The sequence below is a fragment of the Armigeres subalbatus genome, chromosome 2 (genome assembly GCF_024139115.2).
Source record: "Armigeres subalbatus isolate Guangzhou_Male chromosome 2, GZ_Asu_2, whole genome shotgun sequence".
Taxonomy (NCBI): Eukaryota; Metazoa; Arthropoda; class Insecta; order Diptera; family Culicidae; genus Armigeres; species Armigeres subalbatus.
Window position 1 is genome coordinate 156,277,809 of NC_085140.1, and position 23,367 is coordinate 156,301,175.

At 39.3% G+C, this 23,367-nt stretch overlaps 1 protein-coding gene across 4 annotated transcripts in view; it reads left to right on the forward strand.

The window, feature by feature from the left end:
- The window catches only part of LOC134215348 (glutaminase kidney isoform, mitochondrial), a 43,535-nt gene that overhangs the window by 1,131 nt on the left and 19,037 nt on the right, over positions 1 to 23,367 (forward strand). For 3 of the 4 annotated variants that reach the window (XM_062694558.1, XM_062694559.1, XM_062694560.1), the window contains one exon: positions 4,851 to 4,942. In XM_062694558.1, coding sequence (XP_062550542.1) covers positions 4,851 to 4,942 — 92 coding nt within the window. Of the gene's footprint in view, positions 1 to 4,850; positions 4,943 to 20,190; positions 20,385 to 23,367 lie in introns of those variants that run through there. The other variant, XM_062694561.1, reaches the window with a different exon arrangement.

Sequence of the window (23,367 nt, forward strand, 5' to 3'; positions counted from 1 at the left end):
AGGTCGATTACTCCACAGTGGTGCCATATCCTGAGGTTTTATGAGGAACAGTGGACAGAGAACTTCGAAGACTTTGTTGATTTGTTCTATGTGGCAAATTCCTTATGAAAGACAAATCCTAGTCCATAGAATGATAAGAACAATTTTGTATTTATTATACAATTTTATATAGACCAGTTCCGGTATTCGGATTGAATCTTTAAGAACATAGAAAACCTATTAATGATCTATCTTTTTACTCAGCGTGATTGATAATTTGTGTTTTGTTAGTATTAACGAATACCTGGTAGTTTTTCGGACCAAGGAAGATATGGATGATGTGGAGATTACCTGAAAGCTTTATATATTCTGTAAACTTTCTGAATTTTAACTAAAAAGAATTTTTGAAAAAAAAAGGGCGACACCAATGAAGACAAAACCATACATAAATGAATACAGAGTTACACTGAGCATGACGTCAATTTTAAGTATTTGAGTTAGATACTTCTATACGCGTTTAATATATATATATATATTTATCGCAGTGAGATACGTTGTGAGTCACAGATTCGATTCGATGAGATTTTGTTCCATTATCTGCAAACCATTCCACAACACTGGCTTTGTTTGAACATGTTTCGTCTGGCGAATGAATAAAACACGCTATTCCGTTCATCGATTTGAAACAATCGAGGTGAAAAGAGAACATACGCGTGTTTACGCGGCGACAGTGAGGATACGATTCTCTTCGGCTTTACGCTCTCAGAGATACTGAAGGCACTGCCACAGAAAAGGGCTGAGCATAAAAGCACCCTCAGTCATTCTTTAGGTTACTACGAAGTAAAGAGTTTTGTGTGTCACGGGCATATGAAAAAGTGCCGTTCTTGATTGCTTTTAGAAGTGTTCTTATCTAGCTAATCTGTACAGTAACGAGATTTGTCCTCCCTAAAATTGTTATTGGTTCATTTAACTTTAAATACCGGTAACCCTGCAAGTTTGATTTGACTTAGATTGAAGAACTGATGAGTAAATCGATCTGAAGCAACACAAATAAATTCAGATTTGGGGAAAAATCCAGTTTTTCTCATTTCACCGCGTAACGCATACCGAACATATTCAGTACAGCTGATTCGAAGGCAAAATCGTTTAAACAGAGAGCATTGGAATCAGCGATTAAAAGGCGAAAAAAATGCGTCATCAAGGAAACCAGATGCCAACACCTCGAATTACTTTTCTACATACAACGAAACAAAACTGGCTGAAGCTTCGCCTATGATCAGCAACACCTGCAATCATAATCATTTTGCCACTGTGACCGATTCAGAAATAGATCCACGTAAAATCATGCCCCAATGGAGATCAAATGCAAGGCAAAAGAAATGTGTACAATCGAAGGATCCACAAAATAAATGACATCTACACAATGGAATCTCTACAACATTGTGAATCATCGCAATATCCACCATTCTAGTGTGATAAGTATAAAACTAACCTTTATAAATTTAAACAATCATAGTCAGACACCACTCTAATTAATAGGGGCTGTCCAATAACATGTAAACATTTTTTCGAGTGAGAGAAGGAAGAAAAGGCAATATTTTTAATAGAATTTATTCTTATTTCATTTTGATTGCTATTGCTATTAAAGCAATGTTCTTACAAACGAAGTGTTCAGCAGTGGTTGTCTCTTCACTATCGTAATCTGGTAAAGTGCGTAATGGTCAAAATGAAAGATACATATTTTCTATTTTTTCTGTTAAAGAGTTCGATGATCACTACTCAACTCGTTAACATCATTATTAGGAAATGGCGCATTCACCGTAATATTTGCAGTTCATCTATTGACTAATTTTATATTATTTTTTGTTTTATTTTCCTTAATAACTACTTGGATGCCTGGTTGGCTACAGTGTCGATACACCTATGCCTAGCGTATTGTAGAGCTCCATAATCGCTTTAGTCTTGAGCGATGTTCTCCAGCAGTTTCCCAGAACGTTCAGGGTCCCTGGGTCCGATTCCACCGCGTGCAGCCAGCGTGTCAATGGTCTTCCACGAATCCTTTGGCCCCTATCTGATTCTCTGTTGAATATTGTTTCCTTTATTATTTCCTTCCTTCATTCGCACTAAGTGAGTAGCCCACTCAAGTCTGCCGTATTTTATATGATTCACAATAACATACTTTTGTATACTTATTGCAACTCATGATTCACCGTCACATACACACACCATTTTCTAGTTTCCTCCGAGTATTGTACGCAGCACTTTTCGCTAGAAAACCCCAAAGCTCTCAGTCCCGCCTCTTTAAATCCATGCTTCTGTGTCCATAAAGGCCACTAGTACGAATTAGAGTTTTGTATAGAACAAATCGTTTCCGTCACCGTATGTTGCGGGACCTTAGCTAGTTACGTAATCTGTAAAAGGTTGTATTCACAGCTTAGCAATACGTGTTTTACTTCACAGAGAAAACGTCGTTAGCTTTTATGTCTACAAAGCGTTCAAGGTAAACAAATTCTTCCAACAACTTCTGACACCTTCCCATCAAGCACCACCTCCAGCACCAACACCACTGGGTCTTCCTCTATATCTAGCTGCCACCATGCCACTTTTGTTTTGTTAGAATAATGAGTTAGCCTATCCTCGCCATCTCCTCTTCAGTGAGACCAAAGCCTCCACTACTGCTCTGCGATCCCAGTTCCAATGAAGTCGATGTCGTCCCGACTTTCTTCAAGTCACCCAAAGTAATTACATAGCAACTTGATTGTGACTGAATCTGGCAGAAACCAATATGGCACATGTGTGCTGCTAGGGGTCCGCAATGCCCAGGAGCATTTGCAACCGTGTGATGATAGTGTCGTTCCTTTGCACGCCAGATCGCCTAATAGCGCCTTCGAGTGCAATGTTGAACAATAAATTCGAAGGTGCATCACCCTGCTTCAATCCGTATAAGAATGATGTTGACACTTCGTCTGCAATCCGAATGCTTAATTTTGAGCCATCCAGCGTTGCACGTATCAAACCATGTTCGCTGGAAAACCATGTTCGGACCATATCTGCCACAGCTCTTTTTTTTACTGAATCATGCGCTGGCACGTCGAAATCAATGAACAGATGGTAGGTCTGCAAATTTTGTACTCCCGTAATTTATCAAAGATCATCCGCAGGCTAAACATCTGGTCCGTCACTGACCGGCACTCACGAGAAACACACCTGGTATTTCGCCAGCGACGAAAGACTCCTCAAGCGGTCTCCAGCCTGTTAAACGGGATGTGCGACAGGATTTTAACATGAGTTCCGAAGATTGATCCCTCATAATTGGCACTTTTTGGTCTGTTGCCCTTTCGCATAAATTGAGCATATGAGCCCATCCAACCAGCCGACGAGCAGTTCTTCATCATCCCATATTTTCTGGATAATGTGGTGGATTGAGTTGGTGCAGCTACTCCGCTTCCGTGTTTGGGGAAGCTCGACGCGGAATCTAGTCCTTCCCAGCATCTTTGCTGTTTTTCAACTCGTTTAGAGCCTTACCAACCTCGTCCAGCGTTGATGGTTCTAAAACCGGCCAAATACGCCGACGCTATCCGTCCTGCTCAACAATACACGCTTTATTTTCACCGTTCAACAAATCTGCGAAGTTCCTCCTTCGCCTGGCTGCCATCATAGTCTTGTCTGTCCAACAGAATTCCCTCTCGATCATTTGCACACGGCAGGCACAGCGCAGTCTTGCTGCCTGAGACATTGACAATTTACGTAAAACTGGAACAGGTACGTACCGCTAGCATTTCGACTCCTAGGATCCATTTTCTCGTGCGTCACTCCGCTGGCACTCCTCCAGCCTGTCCTAGCGTACTGGTTTTGTGGGATCAAGCCCCACCGAAATAAGTAGTTACCCCTGATTCGTTTTCGAACTAAATCTTTCACCATTGGCGTAAATAAGGGAGGGCTAGGGGGTGGATAGACTCACCAGAGTCTATTATGGGAAAATCCATAAAGTACGTCACAGCTCTGTTGGATGATACGATTGCCTCTAAACGTTCGCACCATTGATCCTTTCTAACAAACCTCATGCAGCGCTATGATGGACTTCGCAGATTTTTTCGCTTCGTATTACCTTGCTGATTGTTCGTTGCTTGTTTTATTTTAAAGGCTGACTTGCAGGGCATGACACTAAATCCCAGGAACTTGAAGATATGATTTCGTCACCACCGATGCGATGCAAACTCGTTGTGAGCTGCCATTAAAAAATAAAAGGGATCATTTCCTATAACTTCTTACAAATGTTCTACAATATTGTAAGCAAATCGAGCTCTCACTGGTTGGGTATATTGTAATGAAATTCATATCCTATCCACAAAAAAACAAATCTTACAATTATTCTATAAAATCTTGGCATATACAATTCTGTAAGTTTGTCATAAGACGAGATTGTACAATTCCATTCAATTCCACCACTTGACAGTAAAGACATTCCACTAAAAGCTCAAAATAATTTTCTTATTAATTCTGTGAGGTTTAAATACAAGAAATATAACCTACTTATACAGATACTGTATTGAAATAATACAAAACTGTTAGATTTCAATACAATGGTTGGCAATTGTTGAGAAGATCCATTAAATATGTAACGCAAAAAATGGCCATTTTCAACCCCCTCCCCCCTACGTCCAACTTTTAGTATGAAGCATCATTTTTTTGTATGGATTGTCACACTTCGGGCAACCCCCTCCGCCTTCTAAGCGTTACGTAATTTATTGATGCTCCCTATGTCGAAATTTTATACAGTTTCTGTAAGCTTTTTATGCAGAACTGTATTAAAAACTGCCATCTCCATAACTCTATAACTCCATTAATGCTTCCATCTTCTCTTTTTTCAGATCAATGTACCTGTTTTACCTAATAAAATCTACAGCAAACGAGCTGCATTTTACAAAGATTATGCAAACCATGGATATAACAATGAAACAGAGTAAGTAAGGCAGATACAAATATCTAATTAAAATTTTGTCCTACTGGTCTCCGAAAGGTCAAGGGAGGGGGTTAATAAAAATAAAATTAAAATTTGAAAATGAGAAACACTCCTCAGATTTGTTAAAGAATGTTTTTCAAATCCTCAAAATAATCCAATTTTATTTGTTGCCCTCAAAATATTATTTTTTGCTTGCAAAAAATATCCGAGGGGAGGAGACAAAATAGTTTTAAATATTTGTATCCAGCTCACAATCTACGATTAAAGGCTCAAATTACCGTCATCTAGTCATTGACGAGAAAAGACAGCCACGTGTTTACGTACCACCCCAGTAATAAAGCCACCCATCCAGGAGAAAAGCAGTCTCCAGCTGGATTAGAAATATTCTGTTTCAAAACTACATCATCCAATAGCGAAGACATAGGCATTATATGTCCGGTGGATGCTTCATTTAGCGTTCATTTAGTATTTCCTTTAGTTTTTTCAAAAAACTGCCTTTTGCAACATTTTTTCCCAAGAGGGAAAATCGACGATTTACTCTCACGCTCTCTTATATATTTTTCTGATTTTAATTTGAAATTAATTTTCTGATACAATTGTTTGCGTTCACAATTACCGTCACCTGCCCTAATTCCGCGCATCGCCTAATGCCGTGGTTTTCATAAAAAATCAGAACCTGGCTTATCTATGGACATCCATATTATTTGGTGAAATGTTTCAAACATATTATGTTTGAACATTTTCACCAAACTCTTCTCAACCGAAATAATTTGAGTGTCCATATTAGCCCAGGTTCTGACCCTTTATAAAAACTCCTGATATCAAACGATGCGCGGATCATCGGCAACAATCCTGACATATCTAGAAAAACAAATTGGTTCTTCAGAATGATCTCTTATTTTTTTACAACTTTGTTATAGATGATTAAAATTTTAAAATTCAATGCAAATTGTACGAAAACCCATTTCATTGAAAATATTGAGTTTTGAGTTTTGAAAAGCATTTTAATTCCTCGAAAAAGAAGAAGAAAACGAATATGAATTAGCAAAAATTATGGCTTCGAACACTTGTCGCACGAAAACTCCAAGCGCTTGCAAGTCCCCGTTAAGCATGATCCACCCGTATTTTAAGCGTTTTGACCCCCATAGACTGCCACAAATGATACGCCGTCATATTTTACGGCTAACATTTTAGTTCGCCGTCAGCAGGGTCAAAGGTAGACGAATGTATCCCCCTCTTGATGGTATCCCGATCTATCGAAACCAGGAATTGGATCCAGAAGAGAATGAAAAAGTCTCTCACTTATCATCAAAGTGGACCTTCCAGCCATTTTTTCATTATTACAGCACAATGTAAACACTTTGCTCTAAAATTTCATCAGCTGAACCTACCTTAGGGTCTGTTCAAATATTACGTAACACCAATAGAAATTGAAAGGGAGTTGTTTTTATTTTTGTTACGATTTGTTACATAAAATATAGAAATTAGGGTCCTTCGAGAGGTGCTGTGTAACAATGTGAAAGATGAAAAAGTATTAAATTTTTAAAATAGTAAATATTTAACTCGTTAAAATAGCATAAAATACACAAAAATAATAATTTGTTATCGTGGCTGGCTTAAATTCTACCAAAAACAAGATTTTTTCAAAAAAATGTATTTTGTTACATGATACGCATAGGGAAATTGGGGTAGTACTAAAGTTTGACGTTACAGATTTATTTACGAGGGGTGAGGTTCATTAAAAACAACGTTTCGCGTTGGTACATAATATTTGGTGAATAGACCTTTGATCCTATGATTTGATTACATACATGCATTGATGCTATGAAAGTAAATTAGATTATTTTCACAATACTATAAATAATAAACACGGAGGTATCCATTATACACAGTAACACTGAGATGTACTCTTTTAGAACTATAAAGTACGCATAATCCTGGACAAGAAAGTGGAACTACGCCTAAAAGTAGTATATTTCGTTTACTCATTTATGAGTATACTTCTCATACGTCAAAATAGCGCATTACTTTTCCTCCTTTTCAACAAGTAATTAAAAAATGTATAATTTTTACTCCAAGAACAAAAAGTAAAAAGATGTGTATTGCTTTTCACCTAGTAGTTCCATCTCAGGTTCGCTTTTAAGAGTCAGGTTTTTCCAACCTAGTTTATTTCGAAAGAAAAAATTGAACCAGTAAATAAATACATAAGCTTTTTTATTTCAGTAGAATTAATAGCTTCATTTAGTATACTTTAATCATTTTACAGAATACCTTCGATTCCCTCAGTAACCCCGGGGATTTTCACTGGGACCATGAACTTGTTTGCTTCGTCATTTGCTGGCTTCTTCCGGCACTTTTAAAGCCTCGCTCAGCTTTCTTTGGATGCCTTGGCAGCTTCGGTCCCGGTATTAGCCATGTTTCACGGCTTTTCATTGCCACCGGCGGATGGATCCGCAGTGGTCGCAGAATGATACCAGCGTCGTATAATGATGCTTGAAGAATATCGCGGCAAACCGCGACGGAGGCAGTTAGCGAAGGCTTAAACGTTACTTTATAGCAGATGATAACTTTATGCTGCTCCCTTGACTGAATGCACCACTTGTCAGCTGGAACGACTCCCTGAACTTCTACATGTAGATTGGTCCGAAGCAACCGGAATACAGTTCGGAGGTTTCATAATGAACAACTTCTTTATTCTTGCAAATTTCCCTGTGTTATAAAGGGACAACAGCCCATGATCATTATAATTGATTTTATGCAAGCTTAAAAATATTACCATTACGAACCCTGTCTTATACGCCGTGCTTCCCGTATCACAAACATCCAGAATGAAAGATTCCAACAGCTCACTGGTGCAACTGTGAAGTGGCACGTGCATGAAAATTTTCTTTTCTTTTGATGGACTACTTTTACGCATTCCTCAATTTCATTTCGCATACCACAAAAAACGTGAAAAATACTCCACGCCAATAACTAAAGTACACTAATTTGACGTATAGGCAATATTCTTCGGAGTGATTAAAAAATACTCCTAAAATGAGTATTCCTGTATTACCGTGTATAGGAATATTTTGGGGGGTCCATAACACTGAGAAAAATGGACGTATGATTTTCAATCAAACGCCTTATGAAAATTTGCCACAAGGAATCGGTGCAGATTTCAAGCATATGTAACTGCCTATATGAATGATGATTTTCATTTGAAAAAAAGTAGAGTGCGGCAGACTGGGTTCTGAACCATGGACGTCAGAGGGTCAGGAGAGCCAGTATGATATGAATACACGCCCATCGACGCTTGATTACTCAGGGAAGGTATAACTGCGTATAAGAAATCACTATTGAGTGGAATAACAGCGGTCAGCGGAAGATTCATAAGAGGCGCCAGTTTATGAATTTCGACGATAGATTCAGTTCTTCTGGTGAATAGGAAAAGGAAGATCGTCCCGAAACGGAACATGAAAATCAAATGAATTGACGACTATAAGGAAGCAATTTCCTATTATAGACCCACAGGGGGTCTACTACAGGGCGAATTCAGTCAGACATTAAAATGTAAATTTCAACGTATAACGTCATGTATTTGAGTGTTTTATGCATGTATCGTGAAATGGAGATGTAGAACTTGTTATTAGATATCAAGCAAAAGTAATATGTTAGAAATTTCTACAACTCTTGACATGAAGAGCAATATTCCGCTAATAGAGGGTTCACTATTGAGCATTTTACCCTACATATGATACTAGAGTCGACCCGGCAGACGTTGTCCTGCATAGTAGGCGAAAATGTGCGATGCAAAATATCCGTACGAATCTCTATTTTAGTTTTTCATGATTTACTCAACCCTACTCGTGATTTTGCAAAAATATCCTTATAAATCCGTCGAAACTAATAACGAAAATATCTGCTGAAGAGAATGACAACCGTCCATCCAACCGTTTCCGAGGTTATGCAGATTACGAACACAGACCATTTCATTTTATTATATAGATACTTAGCATACCGCGAGAGACTTTGTTCGCAAATCTGTCCTGACCTAAAGGAACTGATTCGGTGAGGCTATACCTCATAACCATTTCTTTAAAAGCACCAAACGCGGGAGAACTGGTTTCTGATGATGCATTTCTGTGGCTTGTTTTACACACCGCTTTGCGCAATCCCCAAGCACTAAAATGAGCGAAAACAAAGCTAGAAGATCACTAATTCTCTGTGGCAGGGCTGCCTATTCAGGATTCCTGTTTTTTCGCACTTGGCCTATACTAAGTTTGATAAATTTGACCCTATCCATGACTTGTTATGAAGTTAGGAACCGTTTTTGCCTTTCTTTTATCGTTGTTCGTTATCTATTGAGAGCGATTTCTGCAAACCCTGATCGTAACACTTTTTTATATCTTTATTAGCGAGACATTCACCCCAAGGCTGGCTCGTATCGTAACACTGCTTTCAATTTTGAGAAAATCAGGCAATACTTTGCAGCTTTTGACGTCTGTCCATTCCGACTAGCATCTTGTTTTCGAATTTTGATCTGCTACTTTTTTAAATGCTCTACTGACAACAAGGCTTGCTGACGTTTAATCATCTTTCTCTTGGACGCGCTAAGAAAGGATAGGATTTGTTTGCATTCACGCTTCGGAAGCGCTTCCCGATGAAAACAAATCCTATCCTTTTTGTTTGATAAATTTGATTCGCTTTGTAAAATTACAGAAAAGAGCTAGGTACTCGATTTCTGCAACAAAGTTATTCATCAGGATGTTGGCTTTACAGGAAAAATATCGGAGATAATGTGTGACTATATCCTAAAGACCCAGATATCCGAAACCTTGGGAAAATTTCGCTACTGAGAGCATGCAAATGAATCTGAAATATTTATATTTATATTTATTTTGCTTGTTTCATCTGACTGTGTCGTCTACATGAAAACTTAAAACTAAAGGTCAGTTGATAAAATATCTGTTTAGCCGTTGACGAAACGCGGATGAACTGATGTTGAAGTCAGGTGTTCGACACCTCGTTTAAATGGCGGATCATTGCGACAAAGTAACTAATAGCAGCATAATTGGTGTTTTGCCTTTCTTCGAAGGGATTGTGAGGGTGCATACAATGGAATTTTTGCTAACAAATCTGGCACGTTGTACTCAGATAACAGAAGTTTGGCGATGAAAACGGCACGCCACGTTTCTCCGCTTATCAAGGTATCTAGCCCCAGCGAACTACGGCGATCAGCATACGGTGAAGTAAATTCAGCGGGTCCGTCCATGGGAGATGGCGCAGAGCAAATCGTACGAACTTGCGTTGCTGGCTTCGAACCGAGCAGTCAAACAACGATATGGATTCCAGACAGCGAAGCAAATTCGAGTTGAGAGCGTACCAATGAGCAGTATAAGGCTTTGTAGCATAAAGGATCGCGGAATTCATTTGAGATTTTAAAATAAAACCAAGCTGGCGATTCGCTTAGTCGATCGTAGTTGAAAATGGCGTCTGAAAGTTAGCTGTCATCCAACACGACGCCTGAATCTTTAACATGATCCACACGTTGTAAAGTTGTACCTGCGATACTATAATCAAAAACCACGGTTTCGGCAGTGCGAAGAAAGCTTATTACTTAACACTTTGAAACAGCCAGGACCATCATATTACGCTCACACCAACATTTAAATAAATCCAGGAGCTTCTGCAATTCTTGGCAGTCCGCCAGATTTCGAAAAACGATGTATAATTTGAGATCGTCTGCAAACATCAACAGCAGGCCTCCACGCTGCAGGATAAAGTTACGTCATTCACGAAAGGCAAAACAACAATGAACCCAGCGTGCTTCCTTGGGGGACTCCGGAGCCGTTTGAAAAACAGTGGGATGAGTGATCTCCAATGATGACGGTCACTAGACGTTGCACTAGATATGATCGAAGCCAGTTGCAGAATGTTGTAGAGCATCCCATTTTTTCAAGTTTTGCAAGCAGTATGTCGTGATTCACTTTATCATATGCTGCTTGTAGATCAGTATACACGGTATCGACTTGGAGCTTTTCGCGCATATTATCCATACAATATGATGTAAAACTGACTAGATTCGTTTCTACGGATCGACCCGGAAAGAAGCCATGTTGATACGAACTGATGTAGTTTTCGCATGAGACAAACAGTTTTTCGTAGATCAGTGACTCGAACACTTTTGATTCCACGCCAAGAGAAGTAATGCCTCGGTAGTTTCTCACGTCGCATTTGTCTCCTTTCTTGTACACCGGAAACATGGTAGAGCACTTCCATTGAGTAGGAAACTTTTGCTGACGGGTGATAAGTTGAAAAGCATGCACAGAGGGATAGCCAAGATATCAGAACACTTTTTCCAGAACCGCTGATGGTATAACACTAAAGGCCTGCTGAAAAAGACCTTGTATCCTATTTATCGCCGAGACAACCATATCAGTTTCAACGGTAAAAACATCCATGCTGATGACATTGTTAGGTACATCTCTCGCTGCTCTTGCGATGTCAGCTTGAGACGGCAAAGCATTAGAAAAGACGGTCGAAAAGTGTTTGGCGAAAAGTGTTCCAATTTGAGTCCTATACCGCATTGTATGATAATTTTGAGCACTTTTGGAATGTTCTCATCGTCGGCATGTACCCAATCCAGTTAAAAAAGCATATGTGCACCATATAAACTGAATTTTCTTGAATTCGAGATGTTCAACGTACTCCAAAACGTTCTCGAGTTTAGCTCACGGTATATTCCAGATCAACCAAGTTTTTGGTAATATCCTCATAATCGGTATATACCAAATCTGGTTCAATAAGGATATCCGCATAATGTAAACCCAATTTTCTTGAATACGAGATGTTCAAGGTATTCCAAAATATTTTTGAGTTCAGCCCATGTTTCTAACAAATCAACCAAGGCTTTTTCAATGTCATTGTCGTCGGCATATACTGGATCAATAAGCAAATGCGCAGTATATGAACCCAATTTCCTCGAAAACGAGATATTCATAGTACTCCAAAACGTTCTCGAGTTCAGCTCAAAGTATCTATCAGATCAATCAGGTCTTTTGAAATATCCCCATCATCAAGTATACACCCAATCCGCTTCAATAAGCATATGATTCAAACTTCTTTGAACATGGGATGTGACCCGTCTTCAAAAACGATTTAAAATTTAAATTGTCCATTCCAATGCAGAGACGGTCTTTTTTGTGCGGGCATAGATCCACTGCGTACATAAGTTCAAAAATATGAATAGAAGTTCTTTCGTCAAAAGGACCATCAGATTAACTTCTTCTTTTTCTTACTGGCATTACATCCCCCATTGGGACAATGCCGTATCACAGTGTTTATTTAACACTTCCACATTTATTAACTTTGTTGGGGACCTCCTTAGCCTAGCGGTAAGCTGCGCGGCTATAAAGCAAGACTATGCTGAGGGTGGATTGGTTCGATTCCAGGTGCCGGTCTAGTCAATTTTCGATTTGGAAATTGTCTCGACTTCCCTGGGCATGAAAGTATCCTCGAGTTAGCCTTATGATATACGAATGCAAAAATCGTAATTTGGCTTAGAAACCTCGCGGTTAATAACTGTGGAAGTGCTAAATAAACACTAAGCAGCGAGGCAGCAATGTCTCAGTGGGGGAAGTAATGTCAATAAGAAAAAGAAGAAGAACATTTATCAACTTCGAGGTTCCTAAGCCATGATACTATTTTTATATTCGTATATCATGAGGCTAGCACGATGATACGAGACAATTTTTCAACCCGAAAATTTCATAGACTGCGACTGGAATTAGCACCCAGCCACCTTCAGCATGGTTTGTATGGGCAGCCCTTACTTTGCACCGTTCAATGTGCAAAAACGATCCATAAAAGAATGAAAAACGATCCGTAACTAACATCTGAATGTTCCATAAAACGATACCATAAATCCATAAAATAGTTCGGGGGAATCCATAAAAAAAATTTTATGATCCATAAATCTTTGGAAATGATCCTTAAAAACTATATTTTGATCCATAAAACTTCAAATTTGCGCATTTTTTGATCGATGATCCATAATTTCAGTAATATGATCCATAATTTTAGTCATATGATCCATAACTCTGGCCATTTGATCCATAATGCTTGGAAAGAAGGCCAATGAAACTATATTAATTGCTCCACACATTTTATAAAATCTATGGATCATTTGCCAAAATTTATGGATCATATCACCAAAACTATGGATCATTTGAACAAAAGCTATGGATCAAATGGCCAGAGTTATGGATCTATATGACTAAAATTATGGATCATATTACTGAAATTATGGATCATTATTACGATGAAAAAATGCGCAAATTTGAAGTTTTATGGATCAAAATATAGTCTTGTATTGATCATTTTTCCAAAAGATTACAAGAGGCTCAGAAGCCTCCTTTCAGAGAGCTCAGAAGCCTCCTTTCAAGAAACTCAAGCCTCCTTTCAAGAGCTCAAGCCTCCTTTCAAGAAAGGCTCAAGCCTCCTTTCAAGAGAACTCAAGCCTCCTTTCAAGAGGCTCAAGCTTCCTTTCAAGAGGCTCAGCAGCCTCCTTTCAAGGCTCAGCAGCCTCCTTTCAAGAGGCTCCAGCAGCCTCCCTTTCAAGAGAGCTCAGCAGCCTCCTTTCAAGAGCTCAACAGCCTCCTTTCAAGAGAGCTCAGCAGCCTCCTTTCAAGAAGCTCAGCAGCCTCCTTTCAAGAGCTCAGCAGCTCCTTTCAAGAAAGCTCAAGCCTCCTTTCAAAAGGCTCAGAAGCCTCCATTCAAGAGAGCTCAGAAGCCTCCTTTCAAGAAGCTCAAGCCTACTTCCAAGAGGCTCAAAGCCTCCTTCCATGAGGCTCAAGCCTCTTTTCAAGAGACTCAAAGCATCCTTTCAAGTGGCTCAAAGCCTCCTTCTAAAAGGCTCAGAGCGTCCTTTCAAGAGGCTCAGAGCCTCCTTTCAGAAGAGCTCAAGCCTCATTTCAAGAAGCTTAAAAGCCTCCTTTTCTAGAGGCTCAAAAGCCTCCTTTTCTAGAGGCTCAAAAGCCTCCTGTCAAGAGGCTCTGAAACCTCCTTTCAAGATCCTTCCATGAGGCTCGGAAGCCTTCTGTCAAGAGGCACAGAAGCCTCCTTTCAAGAGGCTCGAAAGGCTGCTTTCGTGGTGCTCGGAAGCCTCTTTTCAAGAGGCTCAAGTCTACTCAAGTGGTTCGGAAGCCTCCTTTCAAGAGGCTCAGATTTTTCTTTCAGGAGGCTTGGAAGCGTCCTTTTAAGATGCAAGGAAGACTCCTTTTAGGTTGCTCGAAAACCGCCTTCAAGAGGCTCAGAAGCCTCTCTACAAGAGGCTCAAAAGCCTCTAAACAAGAGGCGCGGAAGCCTACTTTAAGGGATTCAAAAGCTGAAATGAACTTCCTTTCAAATGGCTCGGAATTATTCTTTCAAGAGGATTGGAAGTCTAATTTCGAGAGGGTGTACCTCAATTAATGCAAAAGTTCGAAGGGGTACCTCTCAAGAAAAAGGTTGAGAACTGCTGGCATAGTCCAATCTGGCCAATTTTCAATAGCAAACAATGGGACAGGATTCTCAGTCGAATGGAACTTGTTACAAGAAATTCGGCCAATGCTAAGTTCCAAAAAGTGTGTCTACAAAATTTTGTACACATACACACATACATACATTACATACACACAAACAGACATCACCTCAATTCGTCGAGCTGAGTCGATTGGTATATAATACTATGGGTCTCCGAGCCTTCTATCAAAACTTTGGTTTTGGAGTGATTATATAGCCTTTACGTATACTTAGTATACGAGAAAGGCAAAACGTTTCACTATTATGAGAAATACCAACTTTGAGAATAATGTCTCGAAGTTGGATCCCAGTTCGAAACCCTTTTGTAAATTAACGAAATTTTTTAAAAAAAAAACCTCAAAAGCCAATTCCAGCGTTTAAAAAGGGAAATAAAAATTTATTAACAAATGACGAAAAAGCTCAAAAACTTGCTCAGCAGTTCGAGAGTGCCCATAATTTTAGTCTAGGTCTCACTAGTCCAATTGAGGATCAGGTTACACGGAGCTTCGAAGACACTCTCAACCAAGAGAATATTTTTGACACTTCGTTGGGAACTAATTTGGATGAAGTGAGATCTAGGGTAAGACGGTATAATATGCCCCCCCTAAGGCAACTCCTTGATAACTTTTTACTTTTCAACGCAATTTATGCAAACTTTTTGTTATTTGGTAGTCCAGGAAGTCGCAAATGCATTGCCCGTGAGTAGTCATGTAAAAATATTACAAATAACACGTAATAAAGCTTTTTTGAAAAGTCGCGAAAAAATGGATTTCAACAAGTGCCTGGGCAATACGCCCCACCTTAGCCAAAGACGTTCCATAGCCGTTCATTAGTATTTTATCAATCCCATAATAAAAAGGTTACAAATCCTTATGCGCTTGACATTAAAACACCAACATAGGTCCATTGAGGCAGGTGTGAATTACATTTCAATATTTTGCATACAATTTGGAAGTAATTGCTGCAGGCTCGCTGCGCTTGTGTCCAGTTAATAAGGGCATATCGCCCTGCCTACATCGGGGCGTTTTGGCCTGTGAAACATGTTTTCGAAAATCGTTACATTTTTTAAGATGGAAACAATTGTATATCATATTAACCACTGAGCAAAGTTATTTTGTTGCCCAACTGGGTGTTCCAGTGCAAGTTTTGTGGACAGTATGTCAGAGTCGCTCCAGAATGTTGAGCTAACAAACATAAAAAGTTACATCAAAACTGTAACTTTCTGTATTTTGCTATTATTTTCATTGTGTAATACAAAAATACTTCCACATTCACATAGCATGATGGGTTTACAAATACTCATAAGTACCAACTGATTTTGACACTTAATTAGATATAGTTTTCTAGAAATCAAAGGGGGGCGTTTTGGCCAGGTGGGGCGCATTATACCGTCTTACCCTATTACTAGAAAATTTAAAAATATGAAAGTGATGATGATATTTTCTACATACTTATCAAAAAAACTTCCTGAGAGCTCTTTATCCTTTTTGGTTAATTTATTTAACAAATGTTTTCAATTGGCATACTTCCCAGATAAATAGAAAAACGCCAAAGTTGTTCCAATTTTGAAGCCGGACAAAAATCCAGCTAAGGCTTCCTAGTTATCGTTTAATCAGTTTGCTTTCTTCAATAAGCAAACTGTTTAGAAAAGATTATTTTAAATAGAATGATGGTTCATATTAATGACAATTCTATTTTTGATGATGAGCAAGTTGGTTTTAGCCATGGGCATTCAAACACTCATCAATTATTAAGAGTTACGAACTTAATTCGGCTCAACAAATCTGAAGGATATTCGACTGGAGTTGCTCTTCTTGATATAGAGAAAGCATTTGACAGTGTTTGGCATGGAGGTTTGATTGTAAAATTGGTGAATTTCAATTTTCCTGTGTACATTATTAAACTGATCTAAAATTATTTATCAGATCGCTCACTGCAGGTAAACTATCAGAATTCTAAATCTGATAGATTGCCTGTAATAGCCGGTGTTCCCCAAGGCAGCATACTGGGGCCTATATTGTAGAACATTTTACTTCTGACTTACCTGCTTTACCACCAGGTGTCAAAAATCTTTGTTTACCCAGATGACACAGGCCTCTCAGCCAAAGGGCAGAAGCCTTCGTTTGTAGATTGCAAAAATTGGATATTCCACTTACTTGCAAAATGGAAAATTTCCCCGAATGCTTCCAAAACCCATCTTATAATTTTCCCACATAAACCGAGAGCTTCTTATTTGAAACCTTCTAGCAGACATATTGTCACTATGAACTTTTAAAAGTCACTTTGAAGGAATTCAAGCCAAATGTAACAAATATAAAGTGTCTATATCCACTTATAAGCAGAAAATCAAAACTTTGTCTTAAGAACAAACTTTTGATTTACAAACAAATTTTTGAACCAGCCATGTTGTATGCTGTGCTAATATGGACTAGTTGCTGCAATACCAGAAGGCACTCCAGAGGATTCAAAATAAAATTTTGAAAATGATTCTGAAGTTGCCTCCGTGGTATAGTACCAATGAACTTCATAGAATTTCTAATATTGAGACATTGCAACAAATATACAACAAAATAATTTCCAATTTTAGACAAAAATCGTTTCAATCTTCTATTGCAACGATTAACTCCTTGTACCCTTAGGGTCTGTCTCATTTGGAGAATTAAACTGAAATTAAACTTAAAAGTAACATTTCAATAATTAACGAATAACCCTGCTCGCAGAGCAAGATTACTTTTGACAGATATCGAATCATTTTGCATCGATGTCTTATTGGAATTGCTGGGTAGCACCAGCCATTTTTATGACCAGGTGATTTTCTAATTATCGAACTGTCACTTTTAAGTTTAATTCTCCAAATGAGACAGACCGTTAGTATAAAATAGGTTAAGTTTAGTTTAAGTTGAAAACATTGTAATTCCTACATGGTTCAATTCAACCAGAGGAAATATCCTAACTGCCAGATGTAATTGAAATGTATTAATAATAACTAAAAATGTAACATAGCAAATAAGGATGATAGTGTTAGGAAAGCACGGAACACCTAGTCTAAGAGATTAATGCATGTATTAGATAATTAGAAAATAAAATCAGTAAAAAAAGTATCCAGAACGTAGCTAAGGCTGGAATAGGCAGGGTATGTTGCAAGAATGCCGGACAGCAACCCTGCAAATGTGGTGTTCGCTTCCGACTCGGCAAGTACAAGAAGGCGTGGAGCGCAACGAGCGAGATGGGTTGACCAGGTACAGAACGTATATTGTTGATTCAGTGTTTTCTGTTTAGATGTTAACTAAATGAAGAAATCAACTCTGAAGTCGCTTTATATGCGGAAGATATGTACGTTCCGCGTTAATCAAGAAAACCACGTGAATTCCAAAATCCGCGTAAAAAAACGACTCGAAAATCGACCTTTTTCCGACCTTTTTAAAACCCGCGTAAACAAAACTTTTTTTTTAAAAATCCGCGTAAATCCCGAAAGCCACGTTAAAACGCGCAAATTCCAAAATCTGCGATGTATTGATCTACAGATATTGGTGTCTCGCCTTTTCAGCCGAGTAAAGTAGTATCACAACTAACTGGGTAACTCAGAATGTATGTAAAAATAACATTTCAGCAAAATATGATACATGTGGATAGGATTGTTGAGAAAATTACAGCATTTTTTTTGTTCTGATTGATCAATCTTTTCTATTTAATATGTTTTCCAATAATTATAAACTAAACTATTTTGGGTAAAGTGGTATAATTCTGTCCTAAGGCAACTTTACACCCCATGATGGATATTTTTAATTACAAGCACAACAAATAAAAATTGATATCTCACGATTTATGATTCAGCACGTAGCCAGTTTCCTGATGTTTTACACAGGTGTGATTTTCCATTTTGCGAATCAACGTGGTTGAATAGTCACCATGAATGTGGGATGTGCTAATCATACGTCATGCCTGGTGGTTGCTATGTGTGTGGGGTGTGCTAACAGTACGTCACTGGTGATATCGAATGGGCTTATCTTATCCTGCGACTAGCTGTTTCGTCTAACAGCTTATCCACATAGATACCGCGGAAGCTACAACATGAAACGTAAGCAAACAAAGCACGCTTTCTGATACGCATTATCTTATCACTGTGGCAAATTAACGCCAGATATCAAATATCTTTCAGAAGAATCACGATACTCCCGGAATCGGGTTTCGACGTGCATACATATGTATTACGCTTGACGTAATATAATATATAAATGCCATTTATAAGCCATTTATAAATCTGAAAAAAATGAGAAAATCTAAAATTTTAACCTTTCCACAAAACTAGATTTTTTTTCAGAATTTTCAGAACTTCTTGAGATTTTCTCTCTTAACTATCTTGAGATATTCCTGAAGCTTAGCAGCTACGGAAAGCTTACGAGAATCCCTGGAATTCCTTTATACAAAAACATTTTTTTTCTCAGATTTTCCTTAAACATACTATTAGCTCATTTTGGAAATCAGCTTACTTTTGTAGTTAACTTCCATGCATCGACTAGGGGAACTGTTCGGCACTTCATCTCATAGCTCTCATTTCCATCCCATCAAAAACAAAGCATTGAAAGAGAATTGGATTTGTTTTTTATTGGTGCTGTATTTCTCTGTTTTGCGATGAGATGAAAATATGTTCAGTGAGATGGAAAACGGAACAGTTCCCTTATTTGGTGAAAAAAAAACAGGAAACTTATTTGACTTGAGGCTGCTTTGTGAACCTCCTTATCATGTATTTACCTCTGATTCGAGACCTAAAAAACTGAAGGAAAAAAGCTAATGTCAATCTTGAAGCTATTTGTATTTCATTTATTTTCACTAGTTAGTGATCTTGAAAGTTGAGGCGTGATTTCTATGACTTTAGAATGACTATATGGAAAGCAATCGATTTGAATAATGTAGAAAAAATAATGTGGAATTCCTAAATTGAGACATAGAGACCGGACCTTTGAACCTTTTCAGAGAACTTTTGTCGCGTCGTTGAATTTTGTTTTATTACAATAGTTAAACATTCAATTTTTTTACAATTTTTAACGAATTTGAGCGAAATATTCATATTTTCAAAAGAAAACTTTTTCTTCACCTAACGTTACGTTATGGACCCTGGGACATATGTCGCCGGCGTTCAGACCTGCAGCAAAACTGTTCTGTATAATCTGTATGGCAAACAGCAGCTATCCAGTATTTCCAGTTTTCTCCGTTTGGTGTATGGTATTTTGAGCAGGTAATGTTATATTTATTATAGCTGTGGAATTCAAAAATAAAATATTATCTTGTCAGATAACAGCCAAATTTGTTGAAGCAACTCATGGCCTAATTGCAAGAGAAGTTTAGTCTAGATCAGTAAACGTTGGGAGTGCGTCAGACACATCACGGGATGCTGCAAGCTCTTAGGAGCGTAAACAACTTAATCCACCAATCGCAGAAGAACAAAGTTTAGGAAACTAGGGCTTGTATAGCTCATTAGCATCTGCTTGACGTACGGGTCGAATAGTGTGGGTGGATTGCAAATTTTCAATAAACATTTAACACACCTTTTTTTAGAGTTGATTATGGAATTGATTGATATTCAGCTATTTGATTGGTGTATAAACGCCACATCGAGATATCTGTATAATGTTAATTAGTTTCTCAAACTTTCTTGATACTGGATAGCGGTGGAAACGTTCGTCCCTATAAAATCATATCACCAGGCAGACGACCATCCCAGTTCGCTTATATTCGGTAGCGAAGCTCAATCGTGCAGACCCAGAGTGAGAATTGAATAAAACGGCATGGAATCGGAAGCGAATCATGAAAGTCTTATTCATGAGAACGCAGAAAAAAGTGACGCGATTCATCCGAAACAACGCGAAGCCTTTGTGAAGTTGTTGGCTAATTTTATAAGGTAGTGTATCAAGGTGAAGTGTGAACTAAACTTAACTAAACAGGACGAATGTGTCTAGTTAATTGCAAAATAATTATGTGAACTTGAAGTTACTTATTTGAACTGAAGTTTGAGGTTTATGAAACAATTGTGAAATTATTTTGTGACTATGGAAGAGTCGGATTTATAATGTAGGGCATGCTTTAGTGCTTTGTTACATTGAACGCATAAAACAAATTAGCTTCGAGTGTGAAAGCAAACCTGACCCCTATACGTCGAGTTTCGTACACTGTCAAAGCAAATAAAGTGTTTCGCTTATCCAATCTTCTGGAACTTCAATATAAATCTATTAAATGAAAATATTTCAGAATACCAGAACGACGGATTCTTGTTTCGAAAAGCTAAACACAACACTTTTTCAGAATCATAATATTTTTTCATTTCCATTGTTAACTTACTTGATACTTGACACTTGATGGGCTACAGCTCTTCGATGAACCTACCTATCCTTCTCCACTGGACTCGATCCTGGGCCAATCGCTTCCAGTCGCCCTGAACATTGAGCGCCCTCAGGTCCTCTTCAACTGAAAAAAGCCATCGTGTACGTGGCCTTCCACGAAGCCTGCGGCCTCTTTCGGGTTCTCTACTGAATATTATCTTCGCTTGACGTTCTTCCGGCATACGAACAACGTGACCAGCCCACCGTAGTCTGCCGTGTTGAATAAGTTTAATAATATCCAGCCCTTTATACACCTGGTACAATTCGTGATTCATGCGGCGCCGCCAGATACCGTTCTCCTGTTGACCGCCGAGCATTGTCCGCAGCACCTTACGCTCAAACACTCCGAAAGCTCTCCGATCAGCCTCCTTTAACGTCCATGTTTCATGGCCGTATAAAGCCACCGGAAGAATCAGAGTAGTATACAGCGCGAGTTTTGTTTTCGTTTGCAGACTACGGGACTTAAGCTGGTTACGCAGTCCGTAATAAGCCCTATTTGCAGCTGCAATACGCCATTTCACCTCGCGGGTAACATCATTATCGCACGTCACTAATGTTCCACCACTTCAAATTTTTCACCATCCAGCACCATTTCACCACTAATGAACCCACGTTGATTATAAGCGAACATGTACTTCGTTTTGCTGGAATTGATCGTGAGTCTAATCCTCGCTGTCTCTTTCTTAAAAGCCGCAAAAGCCTCTTTCACGGCACGGCGATCAATGGCGATGATATGATATCGTCCGCAAATTACAGGAGCATATGCGATCTTGTGATAATGCACACCAGCCGCTTCTTTGCACACCAGCTCTCCTAATCGCTCATTCGAGCGCTATATTGAACAGTAGATTCGAGAGTGCATCACCCTGCTTTAATCCATCTAAGGTAACAAATGACGTCGATATTTCATCCGCAACCCTTACACTTGAATTCGATCCGTCCAACGTTATACGAATCAGCCGTATCAGTTTCGCCGGAAAACCATGTTCAAGCATAATTTGCCATAATTCATTCCGTTTCACTGAATCGTACGCCGCCTTGAAATCAATAAACAGATGATGTGTCTGCAAGTTGTACTCCCGGAATTTATCAAGGATTTGTCTCAGGGTAAACATTTGATCCGTCGTTGATCGGCCCTCACGAAAACCTGCTTGGTATTCGCCGACGAAGGACTCTTCAAGCGGTCTCAATCTGTTGAACAGAATACGGGACATAATTTTTCACGCCGAATTAAGGAGGGTTATTCCTCGGTAATTGACACACTCCAGTCTGTGCTCCTGTGCAAATGAGGCCGTCCAACCAGCTAGCAGGCATTTCCTCGTCTTCCCATATCTTCGACAGAACTTCATAAAGCTACTCACTGCCATGTTTGAGAAGTTCAGCCGGGAGCTGGTCCTTCCCCGCAGCCTTATTGTTTTTCAGCTCTTTAACAGCTTTTATAACCTCATCCAGTGTAGGCGACTCCACAGCTTGTCCATCGTCGCTAATATTTATTCTGCTCACCGATGCACCGTCACTTCCACTATTCAACAAAGTCTCGAAGTGTTGCTTCCACCTGGCAGCCCCTTCGGTTTTATCTGTCAGCAATTTCCCTTGTTGGTCGTTGCACATGACGGGAGATGGCGCTGTCTTTCTCCGCACGCCATTGACAGACTCATAAAACCTCCGCATATCGTTCTGCTCCATTTTTTCCTGCGCCTCACTAATAACTTGTTCTTCGTACTCTTTTTTCCTCCTGCGATGAGTTCGTTTTTTGGCTGCTCTTGCTTCCTTGTACCGATCTCTATTCGATCGGGTACCTGACACCAAGCTTCTGGCAACGTTCTTCTCGTCTGTCACTCTCTGACACTCCACATCGAACCAACCCGTCCTGGGTCGCCTCTGTGCAGTGCCTACCACTTCTCGTGCTGTTGTGCTCACCACTCCATGGATCGACTCCCACAGATCGTTGATGTTGTCGCTAACGTTGATTGCACTTATCCGTTCGTCGAGCTCTGGCGGTACTCAGCCGGTACTCCTTCCGCCGACAATCGCTGGATATTGTAACGCATCGTTCGCTGTGATCTTTCATTCGATACAGTTGACAACCGTGATCGAATTTTACTGACAACGAGGTAGTGATCAGAGTCAATGTTCGGAGCTCTGAATGTCCGCACATCGATAACATCCGAGAAATGGCGCCCATCCACCAGAACATGGTCTATCTGGTGTTCTTTCGTGCAAAGTAGGTGCTACTGATGGCCATCCCTCTGGCAGCAGCAAAATTTACTAGCCGTAGGCCGTTGTCATTGGTAGCGGAGTGAAGGCTCTCCCTACCGATTATGGGACGGAAAAAGTCCTCTCTACCGACCTGAGCGTTAGCGTCTCCGATAACAATTTTCACGTCATGCTTTGGGCACCTCCAATAGGCTTTATCAAGACATTCATAAAACGTGTCCTTCACGTCGTCGGCTTTATCGTTTGTCGGTGCGTAAACGTTGATTAGGCTGTAATTGATGAATTTGC